The 27310-nt window shown below is 44.5% G+C and overlaps 2 protein-coding genes across 4 annotated transcripts in view; both read right to left on the reverse strand.

Annotated features, from left to right (window-relative positions):
* ANXA3 (annexin A3) overlaps nucleotides 1-9268 on the reverse strand; it is a 58635-nt gene extending 49367 nt beyond the window's left edge. The window contains exon 1 of the mRNA XM_087864057.1: nucleotides 8871-9268. The gene's annotated coding sequence lies outside the window, so the exon portion shown is untranslated. The remainder of the gene's footprint in view (nucleotides 1-8870) is intronic.
* Nucleotides 8154-27310, reverse strand: part of FRAS1 (Fraser extracellular matrix complex subunit 1) — a 413106-nt gene continuing 393949 nt past the window's right edge. For all 3 annotated transcript variants that reach the window (XM_045790212.2, XM_045790198.2, XM_045790207.2), the window contains 5 exons: nucleotides 24608-24724; nucleotides 17691-17857; nucleotides 14585-14790; nucleotides 13301-13447; nucleotides 8154-11987 (listed from right to left, as the gene is read on the reverse strand). In XM_045790212.2, coding sequence (XP_045646168.2) covers nucleotides 11394-11987; nucleotides 13301-13447; nucleotides 14585-14790; nucleotides 17691-17857; nucleotides 24608-24724 — 1231 coding nt within the window. In that variant the 3' untranslated portion in view covers nucleotides 8154-11393. The remainder of the gene's footprint in view (nucleotides 11988-13300; nucleotides 13448-14584; nucleotides 14791-17690; nucleotides 17858-24607; nucleotides 24725-27310) is intronic.

Below are 27310 nucleotides of genomic sequence, written 5' to 3' on the forward strand. Positions count from 1 at the left end.
TGCCCCTCTAGCTTGGAGCCAATTCTAGGATTTGTTCAAGAGACCCAGTTGGACAACAACCAAGAGGGCTGGGAACAACCTGACACAGGAACAGTGGAGAAGACCAGTGTCTTAGTCCGTTCAGGCCACTATAACGGGCTCCCAGAGACTGGGGGGGTGTATAAACAACAAATACTACTTCTCACAGTTCCGGAGGCTGGGAAGCCCAAGATCAAGCCTCCAGCAGGTTTCACGTCTGGTGAGGGCCCCCTTCCTGGTTCGAAGACAGTTGTCTTCTTGCTGTGCCTCACATGGCCTCAAGGGCACCAGAGCTCGCTGGGGCCTCTTTCATAAGGGCACAAATCCCATTCATGACAGCTCTGTCCTCCTGATCTGATCACCCCAAAGACCCCACCTCCGAATACCATTGTTTGGGGGGTAGGATTTTGACATATTAATTTTGGGGGGACACAAACATTCAGGCCATAGCAAGCAGCTTACAACTCCCACAGTCTCGTCTTAAAAAGTTACTACATAAAATTTTTAATTGTGAAATATTTTTAAAGATACCAACAAGAATAAATGATATTATAAATATGTTGACTACCCGTGTACTCATCACCCAGCTTTATCAAAGCTTAAACAATATGTTGTATTCATTAGAAAGTTTTCAAGATATTTTAAAGGTAAATGATAACAATTGATGTTCCTTTTGTGCTCTTTCGAATCCATTTGTCCCCACTTCCTCCAGAGATAACCCACCAATAAACTCAGTGTTATTATTTTTGTGCATGTTATTATACTTGCTTCAAAATATTGATACAGCCGTAAGTATTACATAACACTTTAGCAGGTTTTTAGACTTTAAATATAATGATGTCATATTGTATATTCTTCCACTACCTCTTTCTGTTCAATTCTAGCTTCTCTGGTAGCTACAGTCACTGTAACTGCTGCATTGTGTTTCATTTTATGACTACATCATGGTTCATCATCTTCTGATGATGGACATTACATTGTTTCATTGTTTTCAATATTTTTCTACTGTGAATAATTCTGCAGTGAACATTATTGTACATAGTTTCTTGTTCACGTGGGTTGATGACATTATCACTTGAAAATAAAGTGAGGAAAGAAAAAAGAGAAAACACTGAATGCTTGGTACAGGGAGCAGGTGGTTACTAGGGGAAGGCATTAATAGGTTGCAGATTAGGTGACTTCAAAGAGTTTTTAAATGGGACAATATTGTGAAAAATTTTGAGAGGATGGTCAAATGTATCAGCTACCGCCACCATAATGCTATATAACAAACCATCCTGAAATTCGGGAGCTTAAAAGAAGTCATTTATTCTCTCCGATCAGCGGGATGGCTGGGGTGGCTCTGCTTCATGTGTTCATTCTGAGTCCAGGCTAAAAGGGCAACAGCTACCTGGAGGAGACTGTTCTGGTGTGTCGGAGTGCAAGAGGGCACACTCAACCGCACAGGCACTTCTCAGGCCCTTGCTTGCACCATGACTTCTAATATCCTATTGGCCAATCCCAGTGAGTGGTGGGTGGGTGGGCAGGGGATAATTCTGAACCATAGCTAACTCACCTTAGCAGGATACAGAGAGGTGTTGAGGAGAGGTTGGGAACTCCCAACATGGAAAACATTATCAAATGGAACAAGGACAAACTAGAAAGACTCCTACATCCAATATTTAGGTTGGATGGACAACTAGAAAGACTCCTACATCCAATATCTGGGCACAGGTAGGAATATTGAAGGTCTCAACATCCCAGGAGAATGTCAGCCGTGGAAATAAGACCTTCTGAGGAAAATGAGCTCAACCAATAAACCAGCAAATATTATTTTGGTCTTTGAAACACCAAAATAATCAACAATTTAGCTCACTTTTTTTAAGCACCAGCTATATGCCAGGTGCTGTTCTCAATGTATTGTACACATCATCTTATTTAATTTTCACCTCAACCAAATGAGGTAGGTCCTCGTATGCATCATTTCTAAAAGCTGCATAAACTGTACATTGTAAGATCCTGGGCCAAGGTCACATAGCCAGTAAATCATGTACTTCAGATTCAAACCCAGTCAACCTGCTCCAAAGCTTATCTTAATCATGACAATGATAAATCTACACATAATGCCAAGAGGTTGACCCAAGGGGCTTCCATGAGAATGAGGGGGAGGAGAAAGGGCTAGCAGGTAATCTAGGTGAAACCATTCTTTTATGTTCAAAAGTTCCAGAGTTACAGTCACATTCTCTAACAACAGAAACCGCCATTATTTATGACCCCTTGTTAGCTTAGTAGACAGGGAAAGAAATATAGATTAATTGCCTTTTATGGGTCCCTCCCATTTCTGGAAGTAAATCATTCAACAAAAGAGACCCATGTGCAAACAGTTGGTTGACATGCAACAGTAGGAGAGGGGCAAATGGTTTGGGCATTCCGACTTCTGTGGTTCAAAATTCTGCACCAAATTATGATGGACCTGTATGGTAGGCAAAATAACGGCCCAAAATAATCCCTGGAAACTTTTAATATGTTATGTTACACGGTAAGGGAGAACTGTGGTTGTAGATGGAATTAAGCTTGCTAATCAGTGGACCTTAATATAAAGAGATTATCCTGGAATATCTAGGTGGGCCAAGTATAATCACAAGGGTGCTTATATGGGGAAGAGGGAAGCAGAGGCTGAGCAGAGAGCTGACTCAGGGAGAAAGGATCAACTGGTCATTGCTGGCTTTGAAGAGAGAAGGGAGTGATGACCCAAGGAGTGCAGGGGCCTCTGTGGGCAAGGCAAGGAAATGGATTCTCCCTTGAAGCCTCCGGATGGGGTGCAGCCCACCAACACTGTGATTTTAGTCTTGTGAGACCCATTTTGGACTTTTGACCTCTAGAACTGTAAGATAATACATTTGTGTCATTTTAAGCCACTAAACGGGGTAATCTGCTACAGCAGCAGTAGGAAACAAATTCAGCACTCCTGTGGGCATGACCTCCACTGGGTGCCCTTCGCTTCTACCCTCCAAGCAGTGGCGTTAGATCCTCCTATCAGAGCCAAACAGTAATTGAATAGATCTGGTCATTGCTAAGACAACTTAAGAGAGAAAAGGAATAGTTGAACTTCCTCAGTTAATAAAACTTTCTTAAGATGGTTACATGGTTAAATTTTTTTTTTTTTAATTCTATAAAGAGGTCCATCAAAGTCTTGGCTCTTAACCCCCCCCCCCCCGCAGGTCCCCCCAACCTCAACCTTTCCTCTCACTGCTGCCCCCTTCAGGTAAGTACTTTCTTTCTTGTACATTCTTTCATTGTTTCGCTAAGTAAAATCAAGCAAAACAAATATACATTCTTATTTCCTCCCTTTATTACACAAAGGCAGTATATTTTTATAGTTTTGTATCTTGCTTTTCTCAATTTATTGCCTTTTGATCAAAACAGTGGTGTGGATTTATTTTAATTCAAATTCATTGGTAAATATTTATTGACTGCACACCACCTGTAAGGCATAACAGTGCCTGTTAGGTGTTATGGAAGATTGAAAGGAAAAAATGAAACATAGTTCAGATATCAATGAGTTTATAATCTGACTGAGGTCAAGACCAACTCCTGGCAAGCTAAAGTCAGTAATTCAAAATGCTTTATAATTTGTTATATATAATGCTAAATTCTCGGGAAAGGACTTGTGGCTTTAGAACAAGAGGGAAACAAAAAGTTCGGGACAGCCAGGGAAGTAGGCAATGCAATCTGAATGATTTTAACACTATCATTTGAAAGAATTTCGTACTTGATTTTTCATTTGAAATCAGTGTGCCCGGTATTTCTCAATCACAGCATAAGGTTGCCTCACTGCCATTGCTATGGTCCTGAGAAAAGTTTTAGTGAAAATATTAACTTGAAGAAAAAGATCAGAACTAATCAATTGTCATTCAGATGTCTGTAAACTTTTGGTTTGGCTTGTCTACAGCAACTTAAATGGTCAGAATACATTTTTTCTAGTCTTTCAGCAGGATAATACGCGATGCCCTTTAACCAAGACAGGGACTGCTGGGGCTCAGGAAGATCTCGAGCAGAGGTTCTCTGGGCTGGGACATGGGAACCCATTAGAAGTGCAAATCCCCTCACACCTACCCCAGACCTAGTGCTTTAATAAGCCCTCCAGGTGATTCTGATGCAGCCCAGAGGTTGAGGACCACTGGTTTAAGAGGACATCCTTCCTTAAACGGAAGAGGAGCTGCACTGGGATGAACAGAGAAACAGCCCTGCTTAAGGAATTGGAGCACGGGGAGCCCACCAGATTCACAAATCTAAAGTGATGATGAGCTTTCTTCCAAGAGAGAAGATGTGATGGTGTTCTGCCTTCCATTCTGCATTGTAACTCCTGACTCCCATGCAGAGGTTGCCACGATAAACTATTAAGTACCACCTCATCCTGGAAAATTCTGGGATTAACATAGTGGCGGGCGGCGGGTTTACTGAGAACCTAGTATTTATGCCAGACATTGAGCAATGCCTTTGCAGACATGGTCTTATTTCATGCTTACTAACCAGTTTCGATTCAGTGTGATTAGCTCTATTTGCAAATAGAGACAGGCTCAGAGGGCTTGGGGAACGTGAGCAGGTTGCGGTTCTGCACAATCAGGAAGTAATAGGGCTGGATTTACATCCAGAAGGAAATGAGCAACAGGTCGTGGTAATGTAGGATTTATTTGAATTGTTTCAGAAAGGTTCAGGGTTTAACTTTGGTTTCAGGATGGCAACTTTAAAACGAAATACACTCTAACCATTTTTTGAATTGTCCTCATTGTAACAACTACCCAGTTACCATCTTTTAAACTAGAATCATGCTATGGCATGATTATAAAGCTCATATTTTTTTCCTCAAAGGATGAATTTTCTCAGAAGGAAATGTTGAATGATAATAATGATAAATATTAGGATCTCAGAAACCAGGTTCGTAGTCATTCAGGGAAAAAAACAAAAAAACAACCCAGAGAAGATTATGTGATGAAATTTTCACCATTCTGAATACATAAAACTACTTTACAGTTTTAGAAGAAGCTAATTTTTCCTATATCACCTTGTCCCTCTCTGAACAGAACAATTTGGCCATCAACTATAAGATTTTAGATCAAAGTTATTGAGGTATATTTAAAATATATGCTAGAACGGGAGGCAAAAACTAATAAAAGCAGATTTAATTGACTGAATGGTTGTAGATATTAAATGTTTGCTCTTACAGTGGTATGCGGCGGCTGGCTTAACATGCAAAAGCGAATTGCTACCTTTTTAGGACTTTTCCAAGCAAACACAGCCATTATTAAACATTATATTAACTAAACACAATTGTGGGGCAACTGGGTGTCTCAGTCGTTAAGTGTCTGCCTTCGGCTCGGGTCATGATCCCAGGGTCCTGGGATTGAGCCCCACATTGAGCCCCACATCGGGTTCCCTGCTCGGCGGGGAGCCTGCTTCTCCCTCTCCCTCTGCCTGCTGCTCTCCCTGCTTGTGCTCTGTCAGATAAATAAATAAAATTTTTAAAAATAAATAAATAAACACAATCGAATAAACTATGTTAAAAAAAAAGACACCCAAACTTCCTATTTTACATTTTACTAGTCTCGATCCTCTTGAAGCTATTCATGTCTAGTACATCCGTGTAGTAGAAATGCTTATAAAGTCGTGTTCCTGTGCATCTCTCCCCAACTCCGTGTTGAGGGAAACTGGTGGTAGGTCGACCGGCTATGGTGGGGCATACACAACAGATAACCCAGCAAATGTTACAAATCAGGCCTCTCCTGACTCCAAACGCTGGTGTGAAACATTTATCAGCATGCCGCTGATGATAACAACAGGCAAATTTAAAATGAAGACATGATCTGAGTTCAAGTGTTTGTCTTTGATATATATCTGAAAGCTATAGCCAAAATGGCACTGAATTTAAGGACTATGTAAGAGTTCTGGCAGGAGAGAAATAGCACACTCCAAGGGTTTGAAGAAAGAGTTTTATAAAGGGGCTATTTACAGGGGCGCCTGGGTGGCTCAGTCGGTTAAGCATCTGACTTTGGCTCAGGTCATGATCCCAGGGTCCTGGGATCAGGCCCTTCATCAGGCTCCCTGCTCAGCAGGGAGTCTGCTTCTCCCTCTGCTTCTGCTCCCTCCACCCCCATGCTCTCTCTCTCTGAAATAAATAAAATCTTAAAAAAAATAAAAAGGGACTATTTACAGAGTGTAGGTAGGGTTAAGTTAAAGGAATCCACACTGATGGTGAAGCCTCTAGGACTAGGAACAGGATGGAATTATTAACTACCTTTACACTTGTAAGGCAAAGGAAGGATGCTGTTATCAGAACTTTTTGAGAACTGGACTGTGGAAGAGGGGCTGTACCTCAGGGGGAAAACAACCAGAACCACACAGGGAGCAAGGCAGTGGGGAGTGGGGTGGGGGGGAGATAGACACACCTTAACTTCTCTCCTATCAATGTCTCCATTTGGCCAGTCCCTAACAATAGTTAGGGATATTGAAGGGCGACATCTCGAAACTGGTTTTTAACAATTTATGAACATTCTCCCAGAGAGTGGGATTCTAGTAAACTTTCATAACTAACTGGTTTTGGAACTCGGTAGCCTTAAACCCAAATGAGCCCAAGGTAAAATGGCTAGCTTTTTTGTTTGTTTGTTTTAGAGAGAGTTGTAGGGTGGGTCTATTTTATTGTATTAATCAAGTGACCACATTTTTCATGACAAGCATTAAATCTAAGTTATAGGAACCCTGGACCATTTTTAAACACCAATTTGTGCCCGTGAAGGCCTTGTGGCCAAGACTTGAAAGCCTAGTTCTCATGTGGAACTTTCAAAGAAAATTATCCAGGACAATGACCTACAACTATCTCATAGGGCTGTCGAGGACTGCATGGGGCAGAAGCCGTAAAGGAGTCTATTGCTTCCAATTGCCAGACATGCCCGATGTATTACTTGAGAGTGTCCTGGGCTACTAGCTACTCTCAGGACACCACTCTAAAGGGCTCCTAGTTAGAGTTCTCTCAGGCTCATTTGGGGCCAGAATCTCTATTACGCAATCGTGGCATTTTAATATGAGGCTGAGACATATAAAACAACTGGTACTGGACTTTTTTAACCAACAAAATCAACAATTCTATGGGGCTGAACCTGGTGAGATATTCTCAGTATCGTCTTCCCTCTCCTGTTCCCACAACATTTCTTTAAAACCTTCGTCTATGAGGTGGTGAAAATCTGAATGAGAGCTCATTTTCTGCCACTGACCCCCAAGTTTCCTAAATTTTATGCCGATGACATTTCAGGTCTCAGGAAGTATTTTCATAGGCAGTCCTGATGATTCAGAGATTGATCCCTGATATAGCTTCTCCAGGGGCCAGAGAGAAACGTGTTCCGGGGCTTAGAGCCCTGTTGTTAGGCAAGGGACAATCACAGGAAACTGCAAGGAAGTGAAGTTTCACTAAGTCCCAGTGGTATCTGCGGAAATCCCAGGCAGGGTTGTGGCCTCCTTTCCCCAGATTTTACGAAAACATGCTTTCTCAAGTCTTGCTGAGTTTGCAAATGTGCCATGAAAAGGTGCCAACAGAGCTCTGCTGGTCACTGTCGTTGGCAATCTTTTTGGTTTTTTGATACAAAGCAGCTCCCCGGAGGGGATCGGCACACACGCCCAGGCTCGCAGAACGCTGAGATTGGGCACAGTTGCTTTCTGACCCTGCCATTGTCCCTTCACACACCAATCAACTTATTCGAGCCTTGGTCATCTCTCCAGGGTGAGTTAGGGGCACTTCACAAATTTTTGTGAGTGCATAAGAGGACCTATCCATTTACACATTGTATTAAGGATCCTAAGAGGGTTTGACAGTAATAAATACAGCATAAATAATCATCTTATTGTATTGCACATGGAGATTCGAATTATTCATCGTACTGGGGTTTCAACTGATTGCAGACGGTGAGCTATGATGATCTGGGGCTGTGTAAGTTCTTCTTCATTTGACTCATAGCACGGTCCATGTGTGTCTCAGATTCAACCCCTTCAGGCAGGTTTTCTCCAAAGAACTTTGCCTCAAATTTCAGAATGATTTTGCCATCTCAAAGGTGGTGTCTTATGTGAATGAGACCAATAATCTAAAAAGAACATAGCAAAAAAAAAAATGCAACCAGACTCTCATTTATTAATACAAATGTATATAGTGGCATATGCTATTGGAGAAATCAGAAATTCATAACACACAAACTGGTATTAGAAATACAAAGATCATTGGAGTCAAGAAATCAGGTTGACAGCACCACAAATGTTTCACTCAGTCTGAGCATGTGTGTCGTATCCAAGAACAATGAACACCTACAGGACACTGGGACTGAATGTCCTAAGACTGTGCAAACACATTCCAACGTGACTTCCACACCCAGCGCGGAGTCTGCAGGCGGCCTCCAGGAGGCCTGGGGACCAGAATAGGCCAGCGAGACAGAAGAGGGGTGCAGACTCTTCTCTCTTTCAACCCGCACAGCCAGTGTGGGAGAGCAACTAGCAACCCCTGAGGGCTTCTTACTCCTCCTCACCTAACGGCACGGTATAGGAGATTAGTAAAACACACACAAGGCATTAGTGAGCAAGTTAGAGAAACTGAAAGGAGGGCTTTCACTGAAATATAATCCCACATTGGTCACCAAATTGTCAGATTTCTGCTATGAAACAGAAAACATAAACCAAATGAGAAACCTTATCAAAGGAGTAAATCTCAGCTTCACATCTCTTAACACTTGCTATTTAATGAGTATACACCCACTAAGGAAGAACTGGCATTTAAAAGGTACAGGTAGCGGGGGGAAGCGCAGGAAGGGAGGGAGGCGGGAGTAGTCCCAGGCTTTCCTTTCGCACAGAGAGCTCACGGTCTCATGGTCCTGCCAGGATGTTGTCCTTGTCACTCACGACCACGTCCCCGGAGGCTGCCGAGAGCACTCGGAGGTCTCGGTCTCCATCTCTTCCCACGTTAGCTTCACTCCGCGCATGTCTGCACTCTTCCCGTGCGTGTGTCCGCCTCAGCAGGAGTGGAACGGATGTGCAAGAAGAATATCTGAGCAAAGGCAACGGTGCCGCTTGAATGCGGAAGCGTTCTGGCAAGTGGGAACAGTGATAAGTAACAGGCCAAATCAAAAGTAGCTCCGCAAATGATGGGCTTCCTGTCCTTGCAGAATTGGCATTAACCTTCTAGGCTGTTCTGGAGAAGATTCCACACCAGGCTGATGAGCTCTCCGGCCACGAGACACCAATTCTGGATGCTCCCGAGGCCGATACAGAAGTTCTGCCCCACGCTGCCCAAGCTGGTCTCAAGGAGCACGCGACCAGTCAGGAGTTTTGGGTTCTGGGCTCACCCTGTGCTATCCTCGCTTGAAAACTTTACTCACCTCAGAATGCCAAGTCAGACTTTCCCCTAAATGTCCTGCGCTGGAGCTGATTCACAGCCTCGACTTCTGCTGCGTTCTCATGTTCTGTTCAGTCGTCCTAAGGCCGCTGCTAGATTCATGCCTAGGTCACGTGGTACTTTTTTGTTCTAATGAGGTTACTTTATAATCCAAGCAGAAGAGGCAGTTTCAGGGTTTTTTGTTTTTCCTATCTGCCCATGCGATCTTGCCATCATCGTCTCTCACCTCCCCTTCCTGAATTGATTCCTCTACCACTCACCCACGACACCATTCACTTGTTTACCTAACAAATATTTCTGGAGTGCTTGTTCCGTGCAAGGCACTGCCGAAGAACCAAAGGCATGGCTCGCAAGGTCCTTTTCTCAAGAGCTTGGTGTCTGGTAGAGATGCCGAAAACCGCCCATGGCTCATTCTTCCTAGCTTTCTAGAACCAAAGTGTTTGCAGTGTGGAATGTTCTCAAAGAGCTTGGGTCATTCTAACATAAATAGGACACACTGTGACGCTCTGTGATTTGCTCAGTGGTTATGGTGTGCCATGCATCAGGAAGAGAACATGTCTTTCCCTCCTCAGTAATGAAATTGTGCCTTCATTTCAAAATGACATGACACGCATGCTTGTGTTTTTGCCAGTAAGGCAAAAACAAAAAAGAAACACAAAAGCAAGCTGTGTGCACACTTCGTACAAAATCCTGAAGCTGCTATTCGAACATGAAATCATTTTAAAGCCATGTGTTTATGGCCTTGTCACGTGCTGATGTGGTAAAATCAATGCCTGAGCTACCAGAAAAGAACCCCCCAAAAGAGAAATCCCTGAAAACCTGTCCCGGGATCGGCACCTTCATCTGCCGTGAGGGTTGGTACTTGATCTGTGAGTACTAGTTGGCATCAATTAACTCAGATTTCACTCTGAGCTGGGCTTTCTCCTAATTTGCTTTATTCAAAGGAATAACTTACTTTTCTGAAACCCTAGCAAAATACAAAACTCACAGCCAGCAAAGTACGGGGGTGAGTCTTGCTATTGGACTGGGCAAAGCCTGGGGTGGCAGGAAAGTGTGGCGGGTTTTGTAAGCATTCGTGGCCATGCGGAATAACAAGGCCAGGCGCACTGATCCTGTTTCGCAGCATTCTCTGTCAGGGAGGGTGTCCTGACGTGTCCGTGGCACAGTGTAAACCAGTGGGGCACAAGGACGTCCCCCTGGGCCTAGGGGCCTCTGCATCGCTAATATGGTCAGGTTCCTCCTCTCTCTATCTGCCCTTCTGAAAGGGCAGGGGTTCTGCCGTGCCAGACGTCTGGCAGGGGAGATGTGTGGTTTCTCCTGCAAGTTGTGGGACAGGGGTCTCCTCTAGAGCACTCTGAAACCCCCAGGTGAAAAGGCTCTGGAAATGCAAAGGACAGTTAGAGGCCATGGCGGGCAAGCTGTCAAGCAGATACCATGAGCACATACATAGGTTGTGCTGATTAGCAGAATTTTGAATGGAATCAGAGTGTCAGCAACCCAAATTCTGCTGCCCGGAGGCCCAGGACATGCCCAAGTAGAAGACAGCTGGAGGTGGGGGAGGAAACCAATGGTCCTGAACAGCCCCCACCCGCATCCCCCAACCCCCGCCGCCCCAGAGACCTGCCACCGCACCGTCTGCGTCTGCCGGGCCCCATCAGCCAGCTGGAAAGCCTAACCCCTGGCCAAGAGTGAAATCCGCGCTAAGACCAGCCTGACAGAAGGAGCAGTCCGCAGCTGCTGACACTATTCAAGAGATCTCCCGAGAGAACTCTGCTCCAGAACTCTCGGTCTCAGTGGTTCTTTGTTTGATGAGGTAGCTCAGTTGTGAGTTGATGCGTGTGATGTGTGCCTTCCGCCACTCAAAGCTATAGTTTTCCCTTTTTAAACTGCAAGATTATAAAAATACCAGTATTTGACCCCCGTTTTTATAAAAATGATTTTAGAAAAAAATACACATAGGTCTCGGCCGTTAAACTTCCGTTCCATCTTGTAAATTGTTGCGAACTCTGACTTCCAGATTCCATTTTTTTACTTTAGCACCTTTGAATGCATAAGCCCCCTCGGCCTCACTCAGGATGTTGACGTTGCGCACGGTGCAGTAGTGTCTGTTCGAGTTCTTCTCCAGCCTGTCCGGGCTCCTCTTGGGCACATCCACCTTGGTGTTCAGAGGGTATTCCTCCAGAATGTCCTCTGTGGGCGCTTCCTTCCTCTGCCCCTGGCATTTCCTGGTGAGGAAACAAGCCACCAAAAGCACGAGAAGCAGGAGCATGATGGCAGCGAGGGCACTGCCGAGAGACGCCCCGGTCTGCGAGAGAGAAGCCGCCACGGCCGGCGCTTGCATGTCCAGATTCAGGGACTTCATGTTGGTGCCATTCTTGACTTGGTCCCCTTCATTGTCATAGATGAGGGAATCGTCAAGGGTCAGACGGCCGCTGGGGTCCACCAGGTCCCTTCGGTTGCGCCTGAGGGGCGCTGCGAGAGAGCGCTGGACCCGGGGCCCTGAGATGGTGTCGGGGCCAATGACGTAGATCACCTGCAGATACCACTGGTGGCCTGCTTCCACCTGCGGGAGGAGGAGACAGGGAGACAAGGCGCACATGTCACTGTTGCCCACAGACCACCTCTTCGGGAAGGAAATGAAATGACCACAAGCCTGGATAAATGGTCTCCAGGAAAGCATTAGCTGTGGTTGGTGTCTACTAGTCGAGAATTGAACCAAATATTATAGGTTCTATTTTATTCCCAAACTAGGGTCATCTTGGGCCAGCTATTCACATTCTTTTCTGTTTCCCTATCTGTGTATGGAAGAGCCCTAAAAATTTATCTGTCATGGTCTAAAGGAAATACTTAGGAATGTCAGTCTTTATTGATAGCAGTGAAGTAATAGTACTAATAACCATGTTTATTCCCAGTGACCTTCAATTGTTGGTTATGCTAACTTACTATTTATTGATGAACTTCAGCTAAACTAGAGTCATTCAACAAATATCCACTGAACGCCTACTCTGTGCATAAATATGCAGATACATGACAAAAATTTCCTAAATCCAAACACTTCCTGGACCATCCCCTGAGTGGTTAAATATCAAGTATTTTATTGCCATTTCCTGTGCCCCCACTGAAACCCTCCATGGTTTTGAACTAACTTCTGAGGAATGGCGACAGTTCTGAAATCCAAGGTCATGGATTAATACTTGAAGATCGGAAAAAGTGGAATTTGATTTTGGAAGTTCATGTTTATTACTAGATTTAAGTATCTTTCTCATCAAACACTAGTAGCTCTTGTCGTTCTAAATTGCTGTACTGTATTTATGACTCTGTTCAATGTTTTCCACATGCCTGTGAAAATCAGCGGGTGCAGCATAGAGCCAAACAGGCAGGCAATACAAGAGTTTAGGAAAAACCAGAGTACCATATGCACCCCTGACCCACACAATGACAAGTAACTATAAGCAAATTGAAGAATTTTATTATTGCTGTGGTCTATTGGGATAGATGATGAAAATCTGGGGTGAATGGGGGCACATGGGTGGCGCAGTCAGGCATCTGACTCTTGGTTTCTGCTCAGGTCAGGATCTCAGGGTTGTGAGATAGAGACTGGAGTCTGGCTCCACGCTCGGCAGGGAGTCTGATTGAGATTCTCTCTCTCCCTCTGCCCCTCCCCCCACTTGTGCGCTCTCTCTCTCTCTCTCAAATAAATAAATAAGATCTTTAAAAAAAATTGGGGGTGAATGATAAGCTCAACACCAATAAAAAAGACCCACCAGCAAGAATGCTATAAAAAGAGACTAATAGTCCAGAGATAATATCATCTTCCTTTTTGTAACTTTTAAAGTGGCCTTGGTCCTATGCTTCTACTCTTCTCATCACACTCACCTTATAGAGTGCATCTACTTTCAGAGTAAATCCATCCACACCTGGCATGCTACTGACCACATGGAAATCAGGCAACTCGGAAGCAAAGTGGGCCTCAAAGGGCACATCGTGGAAGTACTTATCAGTTACTTCAGGCTGACTGCGGTCCTAGAATTTCAGAAAAAAAAGAAACACAAGGTTTAGAAAGATGGAACCACTGACCCGGGAGGTGGCAGTCACTGGGGGGAGAAAGGTACTCTCCACTCCTGCCTTGGGTTGGGTCAGGAGAGTACGTGCTATAAAAGCCCTTTCCTTAAGCCAACCACCGCCTCGGCACCCACTGCTCTCTTCAAGGAAGGACACTTGGTGGATTCTGTGATCTTGAAGCTCAAAGAGTGGGATAGCCTAGACAAATAATTCTCAAGCCACTTGGTCTCAGGACCCCTTTCACACTTAAAAGTCAAGGACTCCAAAAGTGTTTTGTTTACATGGTTTATAACTATCAATATTGACTCTTAAAATTAACACTGAAAAATTAGAAAATACTTATTTTCTAATTAATTTTCAAGTGGCAATGAGAACCCCACTGCATGTTAACATAAGTAACATTTTTTTAGAGAAAATACTTATATTCACCCCCAGCTCCTCAAAGAGAGCTGGCATTGTTTTACATTTGTGCAAATCTCTGGGAAAGAACTAGATTCTCATAAACTTCTATATCGACTCAGTTGTGTTATGTTAGCTTGGCTGAAGCATACAAAGAAAATCTGGCCTCACACAGATGTGCAGCTGAAAAAGGGAGAAATGATTTCATATCTTTTTCAGATAATTGTGGATATTCTCTTTGATACTAAATCAAACTCGGTAAATGGTATTTTTGAAAGATTAGTTACAATGTAGATTTTGAAACCATATCAATAAACCTTTCATAGGCTCTACACTCATGAGGGAATTAGTGTGAAAAAAACCCCCCAAGAATCATTATATTATTATGAAAGTAGTTTTGACCTTGTGGACTCCCTGAAAGAGAACCGGGGATATTCAGGGGTCTCTAGTCCATACTCTGAGAAACAATGGCCTCGACTTTCCTTTTTCTGGAACGTTAATAATGGCTTGTCTTGTTACCCACCATAACCATCACATCTGGTAATATGCACTAGCATTTAGCTGATCAAAGAGAAACAACAACAGCAGTATGTAAAGAGAGAATACCGTCAAGAGTGGGGTTCCATCCCCTTTAGGCAGAATTGATAGCTAAGGAAATCAACTCGAGTGTCAGCTATTTAACACTAACAGTTAACATACCAGCAGCAGAAATCTGTGTTTTAGGTGTTTGTTTGGCTGAATGCATCCATACTGCGGCCCTTCATTGTAGATTGTCCCCGTGGGGTCAAAGAAAGGCACATAGCCATCCTTCCCGGTACAAAGATAGACTTTCTCCAGCTGCAGTTTGTAAGCAGAATTAAGGTTTTGCTCTGGATTCCAAAGTACTCGGCCATAAAGGATTTGACCTGGAAAGATTGAGAGGCATTAATTAGGTCAGACTTTAAGATTAAAAAGAAAGACCTGTCAAGGGTAGAAAGGATTTAACACATTCCCTTAGAGTCAAAAGTACCTCTCTGTGAAGAGCTCTATGATTCCATGTGCCCTTAAAATATTCATTCATTTACAGCTTCTTTTATTCCATAAACATTAATTAAGCATTTAAGGTGTGCCAAGGACTCTGTTGCGCACAGGGGATATAAAGGTGGTGAGATGCAGCTGAGAGAGGACAGAAATAAATCCTAACCAGTTGCTAAAAATAACATTGCTAACATTTATCAAACTCATACTATTTGCTAGGTACCGTACTAAGTTCTTTCCATACAAGAACTCACGTAATGGTCACGATTTTATAGGTGAGGAAGTCGAGGCACTGAGTGGTGAAGTGACTTGCTGTAAGTCACAAAGCTAGTAAGTGGTGGTGGTGGGACTCAAAGTCAAGGGACTTGGGCTCTAACCCCCCCCCCCCCTTATCACAACACCATACTGTCAGGAAGCCCAGTAGAGGAAGGTACATAATGTTACATGAGCATGCAGCCGAGAACAGAGATCTGCCTGGGAGAGGGATGGAAAGGTTTAAAGAGGAGATAATGTTTGAGCAGTATCCTAAAACATGAGGAGGCATTTGAGCATTCGAGGTAGGAGAATGGGGAGAGCATTCTAGGCAAAACAAAGTCCACGTACAAAATACCGCATGCTGGAAGGTGAGTCCTGGTGCAGCTACTGTTTTTTAGTGCCTGCTATGGTACTTTCTTTACATCTACTTCTACTTTCTTTACTTATACTATCTTATTCATTCTCCCCAAGAGCCCAAGAGATAGGTTCAATTATTATCCTCATTTTAAATAACATGCCCGAGGTTTCACATCTGTGACACGGGAGGATGTGAATTCGAGCACAAATCTGTCATGCAGAGCGTTTGCTATGTGGTACTGAGTAGGTCAGTGTGACTACAGAGGAGGATGGTTAGAGGTTCTGGCAGAAGAGACTCCTGGGAAGATAGGCTAAGGGTGCTGGGGAGCCTGGACTTTGGCATGTAAGAAATGGGGAACACTGGAAAGTTTGAAGCAGGGGTGTAATATCAACACACTGGGGCTTCAGAAACAAGGAGAATGGAGGAAAGACAAAGAGACTAGAGTCACAGAGATCGGGTAGGGGGCTATGCTAATGCTCTGTGAGAGACAGGTATCTAAAATATAGCTGTGAAGCAAGGGAGGGACTCAAGAAATGTCTGGGAGTCAGAGCCCACTGATCTTAATGATAGGTGGGAGGCATAGGAGAAGTGGAGGATGATCCTGAGGTTTTTGCCTGGGACACTTGGAGTATGATGATGCAGTCAATACAGCAGCAGATGTGGTAGGAGGGAGATAAGTCCTGTTCTAGACACTTCTAGGTGTTTGAAAGACATCCATTTGAAGTGGGTTGGTAGTTCCAGATCCACATGTAGAAATGTAGAAATGAAGCTCGGAGAGATCAGGGTAAGGTCAACTCTTAAGGAATGGCTGGGGAGGAGTAGGAGAATAGGGAGTTCAGAGCAAAGGGATGGGCCAAGCCACAGGGATGACCAGACGTACAGCAGAGTAAGACCAGAAGGAGCCATGCATGAAACCTGGGGACAATAACATGGATGCAACAGAGGAAGAAAACCCAGGGCAGGAGAGTGAGAAGTGGCCAGAGAAGTAAGACAGTGTCAGGTGAGGCTGGGGCAAAGGAAACCCAACAGGAGATAAGTGTCAAAATCCACAAATTTGGTGTCGTTGACAAAACAGAGTTCTGAGCTGTGCGTGGTAGGACAAATCCTGCCTAAGACAGACGGACAGAGACGAAGGGCCACAGAGACAGTGTGTGCTCACCGCTCACTCTTGAAGAAGTTTCTCAGAGAGAAGAAAAGGGGAAAACAGACTGAAGTTTGAAGGGGAGTTAGGGCTGAGGGATGCTTTGTTTTTTCTGCTATGGGCAGGACTTGAGTGTGTTTTTAGGATGAGAGAAAAAACTCAGATAGGAAGAGAAGGTTAAAAGTAAGAAAAAGGCAGAAGGGGCCATTGAGAGAAGAAAGGCAGATAATTGACTAATTTGTTTATTCAGTCAATCAGTATTTATTGAGCACCAAGGCACTGATGATCTGGCGTGCAAATTTTATATCTGATCACAATCTCTACTCCTGTGGAACTCATTGTCTAGTGGTAGAAATAGGCAACAAGTAAGTAAGTATGTAATATATATTATGCAATGTTAAAAATTGTGAGAAGTACTATAAAAATGAATATGTTCTGTGAAAGTGAAAAATATGGAGGTCTATGTTCAATTGTCTGGTGTGGTCAGGGAAAGCCTCTTTGAGGCTGTTAACAGTTAAGTAGAGACCTGAAGGAGAAGAAAGGGCTATCCTTTTGAAATGTCAAGGAAATCCCATCTGGGGCAAGGAGGGGGCAGAGGAACCATTTTTAGTAGAGAAAGTGTGATGGAGAATACATAGACATTTGGCAACCCTGAGGCTGGTAGGTAGTGAGGGTCATGTTGCAATCTTTCTCTGAGTAACTGAGAGATAAAGCAACTTACTCAAAGTCAGACAGCTTGTTAGAATCTGGTCGGAAACCCTAGTCTTCTTACCACTCAGACCAGTGTTTTTCCATAGTACCACACTACCCATCATTATAGTACCAAATATGTGATCTTATTTTGATACAACTTGAAGGAAGGATATGGGTCTGTTCCTTGACTAAACCTTGACTGTCCTAGAACCAAGCGCAGGGGAATCTTCACTGCAGAGTTGCCTGAAAGCCAATGAGCAGAGATGCTAGTCCAGAGACCTGTCCTAAAGCATCTCAAGCCCAGCCGGAGTCTCTTTCTGCAGGCGAACGAAACAACTTACCTTTTGAGAAGGCCCCTTTGTAATCCATTTCTGCCAGTGACATATCAGATGTATTGGGATCCATCAGGAACACCTTCTCATTATTGCAGAGCTGAAATTCAGTGTTGAGCGAATACACAACTGGTACAGGGCGGTTGGTCTGCTGGAATGCAATGGGGATCAGGAATCTAAATGCAGGAGAAACAAGAGCTCCTTGAGAGCAGGGTCAACTTTGTAAACTTCGCGCTGTCCTCCCTTCCCACCCTTCTCAGGATTCTGAACAGCGCTTTGTTGCAGGTGCTAAATAATCACTGATAAAGAGATGTGTGTGGGAGAAATAATCTAATTCATCTTTAGAACTCTATTGTACTCTTTGCTTGTCCTAGCCTTTTCATTCTGAAGGTCCCCAAGGGTGCTCTTTGATTGCTGAAGGGCTCATTGCCATGGTGCCCTGCCTAGACTTCTCCTTCCCAGATCTGCCTGCCCTATGACTCTTTCAACCAGATCCAAATGTATTTATGCTATGTCCCATTCTTCAAGACATTGTTAAACAAATACTCTCTTGCCTCACTCCTTACTCCTCCCTGGCCTTCTTTCTTGGTCTTTTGAATTTGCTATTTTCTTCCCAGCCTCTGGCACATAAGGGCTCCTCCAGCCAGACTGGCTTTCTTTAGGTCTCTTGACATGTTCTCTACTCCATATTTCTACTGCCTTGGGACTCACTATTCAGCAAATATTCACTGTGCTTTTATTACATGATAGACATTGTTCTAGTAATGGGAATTCATCTTTGAACAAAGCAGAAAAACATACGCATCAGGGACAATACATTCCAATAGGGAGTCAGTTAGTAAAATAAGTTCAAAAACATATAGTACACGAGAAGGAAACAGGTGATGAAGAGAAATATGAGGCAGAGAAAGGGAATGCTAGGAAGAGGTTCAGCTGAAAATTTTTAATATGGCGGCCATGGAAGGCCTCAGTGAGAGGAAAACTAGGAGGATGGAGCTACCCCTACCTGAAATGGGAAAACTGTGGGAGGGCTAGATTTGGTGGAGGAAGAGGAGGGATTCAGTGACAGGCATGTTCAGCTCGGGAGGCCTACATCAGAGCCGGGTGGAGAGACAGAGCAGTCAATCTGATGCACAAGTCTGGGTGTGAGAGGTGAGCCCTGGGCTGAAGGTGCTCCTTTGTATTTCAAACCTTGAGAACGAATGACGAATGAGACCACCATGTGAAAACAGAGAGAGAAGAGACAGTTCTAGCACGGCATTTAGGGTGCTCCAAATTCAAAGGCAATGGAAAAGAGGAGGAGCCAGCAGAGCAAATGGTGAGGAAAAGCCGGTGGGTAGAAGAAAAGCCTACAGAGCATGACACTGCCGCTGAGTTGAAGAAAGTGGTCCAAGGAGGAGACTGAACAACTGTTAACTGTTGTAAAGCCGTCGCAAAAATAAAGATGAGACTCAACCCCTGGTTCTAGTAAGACACAGTCATTGGTGACCTTGACAAGATCAGGCTAGGTTAAGGGATGAGAGCAGAAGCCTCACGGCATTGGACTCAAGAGATAACAGAAGGTGCTAAACTAGAAATTGCAAGTCTAGGCAACTCTTGAGGGGTAACTTGAATACAAGGAAGGAGAAAATGTGTGTGTGGGGAGAAATGGAGTCAAGAAAGGACTTTTTTTAAAGATGGGAGAAATTACATGTTTTTAATGCTGATTGGAGTGTTTCACAGAGGAGAATGCTCTTTATAAAGTGGATGAGAGGATTTGGGATTCAGTGCACAGTGGGGTGGCTGGCTTGGAATAGGAGCCAGGAATGTTCCTTCCTATGGACAGCTATGTACGTGCAGATGCAGGGGGTGGGTAGATATGATGGTAGGAGCTTGGGTGAGTTCTCTTCAGATTTCTTCTGTTTCCTCCATGAAAAAGGACACAAGATAATTGGCTGAGGGTGAGGACGGGGGAGATACAGCAATTTGAGCGGAAAGCAATAAAATAGTTGAGAAGAGTGAGAGAGTGAAGCCATTGGTTAGGGAACTGTTTTGTTTTCTGCTGGGAAGACCTGAAGGTCGACTTGAGATTAGTGATAATGAATTTGAAGTTTCCTGACACTGACGTTGCTGGACATTCTGCAGGAACACTCCTCCCCTGCCTGCTTTTCTTTGCCTAGTTAACTCTTATTTATCCTCCAGATCTCAACCACAGTATCTGGAAAGTTCACCTTCTTTCTCTTTCCCTCCAGGCTAGGTCAGACCCCTTATCATTTGTTCTCTCTCTCTCTTCTTTAAATTTCATTAATTAATTTATTTGAGAGAGAGAAAGAGAGAGAAAGAGAGAGCAAGGGAGGGGGGAAAGGGATAGAGAGTCTTAAGCAGACATGGGGCTCGATCTCACAACCCTGAGATCATGACCTGAGCTGACATCAAGAATCAGATGCTTAACCAACTGAGCCACCCAGGTGCCCCGTATCATTTGTTCTCACTATACCCTGCACTTTTCTTTCACAGTACTTATCATGATTTGACATTTTATTTAAATAAAGCGACTTTAAATGTAAACTGGGTCGAAGTCTGCTTCATCCATTACAGGTTCCATAGAATCACAACCCATATCTAGTTGCTCACTGCTGTATCTTCATTGCTGACCAAGCTTCTGACATACATTTGTTGAAGAATAATGCATGAGTGATAATTTCAACGCTCTACACTTGCAACAGAGTCCCTCTGACCATTGCTTACTTTTAACTGGAAGTGCTCCAGTGGGTGGATTAGAGAGGGCCGGGGTGCAGGAGGAACTTGATGTAGGAGCAACCTACACAAGCTCGGGCTGACAACTTCCAGGTAACCACTGTTTGCACCAAGAGCTCATTTAGCGGACTCATCAAAACAGGTTTTTCTTGTTGATACTGGTATTACCAGATTCCACATAGTGCCTGACACCTAAGATACCCAATAAGTATTTACTGATTAAATAGAACAAATAATGGAAGGAGCCGATGATGGTGATTTATAAGGTTAGAAGGTCTGACAGACCTCACAAAACAGGCATTATAGGAGACACAATTCTTTTGAATTAAGTCCGAATTCCCCGAGTCAGTCGTGGTTATTTTTTGTGTTGCAGTTCCATTGCATTCCTGTGGAGCCGTACAGACGGTCAAAAGCAAGGTTAGGCCCTATGGAAAGTCACCCTGGGAATAACAGGGACCCCACAAGTAACGATCTCCCTGGTGTGAGGCAAAGATTTCCAACTCTGAAGCCTCAGTACACTGACTCAACAACACTCTTCCCTCTGCGGCCTCCCACACCCTCAGCACCAGGGGTGGAGGTGGGTTGGTGTCTTCTTTGCTCCTGTTCACCATTTTCAAATGGCAAAAGACTTTTAAAAAAAAGTCTGGCAGCTACCCTGGAGAAACTCTTCTTACATATGTACGCTCAGAGACACATACAGTACTCTTCACAATAGAATGTGGAATTACACGCCAAGCAGAACGGTCAAATAAATTGTGGACTATTCCCACAATGAAGACCTTGAGGCAGAGAAGCACAAACCACAGCTACGTGAATCAACACAAATGTGGATACACTTATGAATCAAGAAGTGATTCAGTGAGCAAAAAAGAAAAGTTGCAGAGAGACTTTGTGCAGTAGGACATTTTTATATCGCTCGAAAACATGCAAAAGCATGCAGAAGTGAATATGAGGTAAGCCATGAATCAAACAAGGGACAACAAGTAAAGGATCAGTCTAGTGGTTACCCGGGTGCAACCGGAGGGGGACTCAGGGTATTTAAAAGGTACTGGGAATGCTCTAGTTGTTTTTTTTCCCTTTGACTCCAACTTTCACTGGTGATAAAATGGAAATAACGGTGTCAATTTCGTGGGAGAACACTATGGTGAGAAGTAAATGTTAAGAGATGGGTAAAGGTCTCCCACACCGTACGCTCTCCATACACGATCATTAGTTATTACTACTCAGTAGCCCAGCCCAAGAGATACTCATGCAGTTGCAATTCCTATTAGATAATGTTCTATTACTCGAAGTTTTATATAGGCATTATATAGGCTCTTCTTTCTAAAATAATATTCATAATTTAAAACATTGAATAGGTGAATACAAATCTCCCAGCATATCTACCTGATTATTTGCCCTCTGTTCCTCCTTAGTGCCGCCAACTATCGTTTTCCTGGTCACTTTCTCCCCCTCACTTAGCTGACATCCATCTTGGTGATTTCAACATTCACATGGATGAATCATCTAATATCCTTCAGCTCTCAGTTCCTTGATATCTTCACCTCCAAAGAGCTTGCTGTCCACCCCACCGTGACCACTCATGTTTCCCAGTCCTACTATGCGCCACCTCCCCAAATCTCATTTCACAGCATTTCACTCTCTAACTACCCCCTCCTGACTTGCCAGCTCAGCCCTTCTGTTACTTCTGCTCATTAATTCTCTAATCACACAGGCCCTCCCTGACCACTTTGACCAGGAACTGGAACACGAATACACTCATGGCGGGAAGGTACACATGCTGTTACACATAACAAACACTTCAGAAAACAGTTTGGCAGTTTCTTAAAAAGTTAAGCATATATCTATCATATGATCCAGCCATTCTATTCCTAAGCATTTATACAAGAAAATAGAAAGCATATGTCCGTGTAAAGGCTTGTACATATATGTTCATAGCAGCTTTATTTCTCATAGCCATAAACTGGAAACAACCCAAATGTCCACGAACTGATGAGCTGATAAACCGCAGTATATCTGTACCATGGAATTCAATCCATCAATAACGGGAACAAACCGCTGTTACGCACAACCGGAATGCATGAAAATAATCGTGCCGCGTGAAAGAAGTCAGAGGAGAATGCATACTCGCTGATGCCATTTACATAAATTTCTAGAAATTGCAAACTCATCTGTAGTGACAGGAGGCAGATCATGGACCCTGGAGAAAGGGGTGGGCTAGGGTGGGGTAGGAGGGAGGGGTTGCCAAGGGGCATGAGGAAACTTTTGGAGGAAATGGATATATTCGCTATGTTAGTCGTGATGATTTCATGGGTGTATACATATGTCAGAATTTATCAAATTGTATCTACCTTAAATATGCACAGTTTATCTTATTGTCAATGATAGGGCAATTTTAAAACAACTCAACGGGCTCTCAGTACTGCTCTATCTGCTGCTATCGGTCACCTTCCAGCACACCCACTTGCCCACTCTGAGATGACTGCCTCACTTCCTCCTCTCTTCTCAAACCTCAGTGTTCCTCACTTCCAGTTGATGCTTAGCTTCTCATTTTATGGAGAAAACAGATTTAATCAGATTCTTCGTCATCCCCGTCCTCGCAATGTACCAATTCTCCCCTTGTCTCCATCCCAGCACTCCACATGCCTTCCTCTTTCACTGGATGAAGGCTCTGGGCTTCTAGTGAGGGCTGGCCCTTCCCCTCTCGCCCTGGATCTATCCCCACCCTACTCAAAGGCTTGGCTCTGTAGACTTTCCCTTGTTCTGCTGCAACATTAAATTTTACCTAAGAGGGCGCCTGGGTGGCACAGCGGTTAAGCGTCTGCCTTCGGCTCAGGGCGTGATCCCGGCGTTCTGGGATCGAGCCCCACATCAGGCTCCTCCGCTGTGAGCCTGCTTCTTCCTCTCCCACTCCCCCTGCTTGTGTTCCCTCTCTCGCTGGCTGTCTCTATCTCTGTCGAATAAATAAATAAAATCTTTAAAAAAAAAAAATTTTACCTAAGAGACCAATAGGGTTACTCCCACCAGCCTATGAACATCCTGAAATACTTTCCAGTCTAAAACACAAATAAGACCTCTTCTGACTTTGTATCTGTTTCTAGCTACTGTCCCTTTCCTCTGATACCCTTTGTAATAAAACACCTTAGGCACAGTTTATCCCTGTTGTCTCTCCTTTCTCTCCTTTGTCTCTCGTGGTCTGATCAGGCTTCAGCCCCTCAGTCCACCGAGCCTGCCCTTTGTCAAGATCATCAACCACGTCTCAATTGCCAAATCCAATGGCCCTTTCTTAGTTTCTTAATTTGAACGTCACATTCCAAATTATCTTCTTTATGATAATGTCAGATTCTGTCCTCAACATCCTTTCCACGTTGCCCAGCTCCTAAAAAGATGGCGCTAGACTATACGCTGCCTAAGAGCAGAGGTTCCTTTTAATCCTCTGCTATAATCTCCATGCCAGACCAGAGCCAAGCACACGGTAAGAGCTGAATTAACACGGGCTGGATGAGTGAGCATATGGAGCAACGTGGGCAGTCTCAGGTCTGAGGTGGGTACCGGCTGCTGTAGGGTCGACTCTTGTTATTGGTGGGAAGTATGTTCTATAAAGTCCCAGTGACCACTGCGTCAGTGACTGCTGACTCACTGCTCCTTGGGGAAACACAGGGTAGAGCTCCTGCAGCCTCTGGTCACAACATTTTCACCGACGGACCAATACCTAGCCCTGTTTTATGCACGTTTCTGTATAAATCACCTTATTTAATATGCTGTTAATTTGTTAGCATAGAACTCGTGGCAACAGCACTTAAAACCGATGCCCCAGAAAGTCTATCTGACCTGCGGCCCGTCACAGGGTTCTCGGACGCAGGACCATCAGGCCGCACCTCAGCACTAGGCTTGGGAGCCGTCATAAACGGCGAAATCACCAATACAAAAGCACAAAAATGTGAAAACCAGGGCATACACAGACCATGAAAAGGATACTTGTTTACAGTATGAAAGCTGAAAGAAGGAGGTAGAGTGTTGCCTTGCTTGACCTGAGCCGGGGCTGTGTGTGTCGGGTGACTCAACATTTTGCCAGTCTGCACGTCAGCGAATGACCGCGAAGGCATCCCCAGAGCTGATCTTGCCGTTACAAATACATTTTGGCGAGTAGGAGAATTTACAGACCATGAGGATCCGCCGTAGTGCCCTACCTTTCCGGGGCATGCGCAGTGCAGGCCAGAGGCTTCTCTCCGGGGTCTGCCCACGGCTGCGTGGGCTGCACGGTGCACGGGATCAGGTAGATGGTGTACTCCCCCGAGTAGTCCTTCCTGGAAACGGGCAGAGCACACTGCGGTCAGAGCGGACATCGCATAGATTGCTTACTCACCCAGAAACACGCTGACTTCCTTAAACACTGTTCAGACGGTGTTTGTGCTCAGCACCCACCGCCTTTCTGAGTCTGCAGACACGATCTTCAGAAATCCATCATTGGTTATTTTAACTGTCAGGGTAGTATCCAGAGGTGTTCAACACAGCGACTTGCCTTTATCCTATTCCAGTCCTTTTCATGGAAAAGCTGAGAAAGGCATATTATTTACAAAAACCCAAAAGGTTCAAGTGAAGATAAAACAGAACTGGCCACTTCCTTTAGATTTCCAAGAAACTTGTTTGACAATTTCCGTTTAGTGTTTCTTGTTGATGAACCCCCTGTTCAACACGTTCTCAACTGCAGAAGATTATTAAGATGTGGACACGTCAGCGGCTGCTCTGACAGAAGTGGTGGCAAAGGCCTCAGGGTTACAGGACAGCCTACTCCAGAGAATGCCTGCACCCCCATTTCCTTAGCATTCAGTTTCCGGGCTTCTCTTCCAAACTACAGGCTCAGCCCTTCACAGAGTTGAAGAACAATCTCTCTTCTCTTAGGAGACTCAGCGCTGCAAACTTCCCTGTTTGCGGTGGATCACAGAACTCTGTCGGTTATGACACCAAGAGCAGGGAGCCTTGTCCCCTCTCCTACTTCATTTCCCACACTTGTCATGGAGTAGCAGCCCCAGCCCTGGCAGGCTGCCTGGAAGACAGCCAGCCAGCCAGAGACTTCAGGAAGATTCTTCAAGGGTCTTGGGAGGCTGCCATCCACTGAATGAAGAGTGCAGGGTTATGAATCTTAATTATAACTGTTGTGAGCAATCTGTGACAGTTCTCACATTTGCTGTGTTTGTTTTTTGACCATTCCTTTTATATTTATCTATTTATTCATAAAGTGATAGCAAAGATTTGGTTAGAAAAATAAACAAATAAACCTTGTATGACACATCCTGGGGTCATTTTAGTGGGCTGGCAGAAGCTGGAAACTGCAAGATGGTCTAAACCTGACTTGCCTGTGCCTTTTCCACCGCTGTATGATTTTTGACAAACGATGCAAACTTTCAGGGCTGAGTTTCTAAGCCCCTTCCTGTCTGACAGGCCATATGTCTGCTGTTTTCCTCCATGATCTCTCTCTTCCTCTAAACCTTGGGCCAGCAGGAGATGAGACCTTGTACTTCATATTTGAATTACATGAAAATTGACATGCATAATGTGAATAGTAACCCATAATTAATAGAAATACTTACTCAGGCAGAACTGTCCATGCCAGAACCCTTGCTTTCAAACAGGCCAGATCATGCCACTCCTCCGCTCAAACCCTGCTGTGGCTCTAGGGTAAATGTCAAAGTCCAAGCACCGGACTGCAAGGCCTCCCGTGGTGGCCCCACCCCATCCCCCTACTTCTTTGAGCTTGTCACCCATCCTCCTCCTCCTTGCTCACTCCACTCCAGTTACACCAGCCTCCTTGCTATTCCCCAGGATGTGAGACATGCTGCCAACTCAGGAACCCTGCCAGCGAACTCCCTCACCTCCTTCAAGTATTTACTCAAATGTACCTTCTTCATGAGGCCTACTTTGAACATCCTAAATGAAATCACAATGTCCCCCCACTCCTGATTCCCCTTACAGCCTCCTCTAAATCTTTATTTTTCAATGGCACTCCCCCACCTTCTGACATGTTCTGCTATACTTGGCCACTTTTTTGTGTCTTCTTACTTTACTGTAAATGCTGTGTGGATCTTTATTTTGTTCGCGGATGTATCCAAGTGCCCAGAACCTTCCCTAACACACAGTAAATGCTCAATAAATATTTGTTGAACAAATGAATGTAGGACAAAGTATATGCTTGCCAAGCCCACAGTCTTACTTTTCTCATCCCTACATATGATTTAGGTCCATTTCCTCACTATCCCTGCAAATATGCCAAACAAGGCCCTAGATGCAGGTTTTTAATTCTCTAGGTCTCCTCCTCTCCTTTCTGCGAACTAGACATTTCTCATATTGCAACATGGAGCACGAGCTGGCCCACCTCCTCTGGGAAGCCTTGTACAGCTCCCAGCCCTCCCTGAACAGCTATGGTCTCACGTTCCATGCCTCTCACAGTGCACATAGCACAGCATGCTGGATGTTGCTCTACTCTTTGCCATTTCTCTATATATTTTTATCTCTTTTTCTCAAACATAAGCTCCTAAAGGATGTTTATTCAGGACCTAACGTGCTAAAACCTGCAGCTCTGGGGACTCAAGATCAATCAGACATGGCTTTACCCTCGGGGAGCTCACAAGCTAGTGGAAAATGGGACTCTACTTAGAGCATGTAATATAAGGAGCCATGTTCCAGTAGAAGCTGGGACAAAGTGGGAAGAGGAGGAGGGGTTTCTAGCACCGTATGGGGAGTCAGGAAAGGTACCACAGAGGGGTCAGTATCTGAGTATCCTTTGAGCTGGGGCTCAGAGGAGTTCAAGGTCTGCAAGAGAGAAAGAGCAGGAAGGGCAGAGGGAATTACAAGGGCATGGAGGTACAGATGGGCTGCTGGGTTCAGGGGCTGGT

Source organism: Ursus americanus, chromosome 8 (genome assembly GCF_024610735.1).
Source record: "Ursus americanus isolate L20-20 chromosome 8, mUrsAme1.1.p, whole genome shotgun sequence".
NCBI classification, from domain to species: domain Eukaryota; kingdom Metazoa; phylum Chordata; class Mammalia; order Carnivora; family Ursidae; genus Ursus; species Ursus americanus.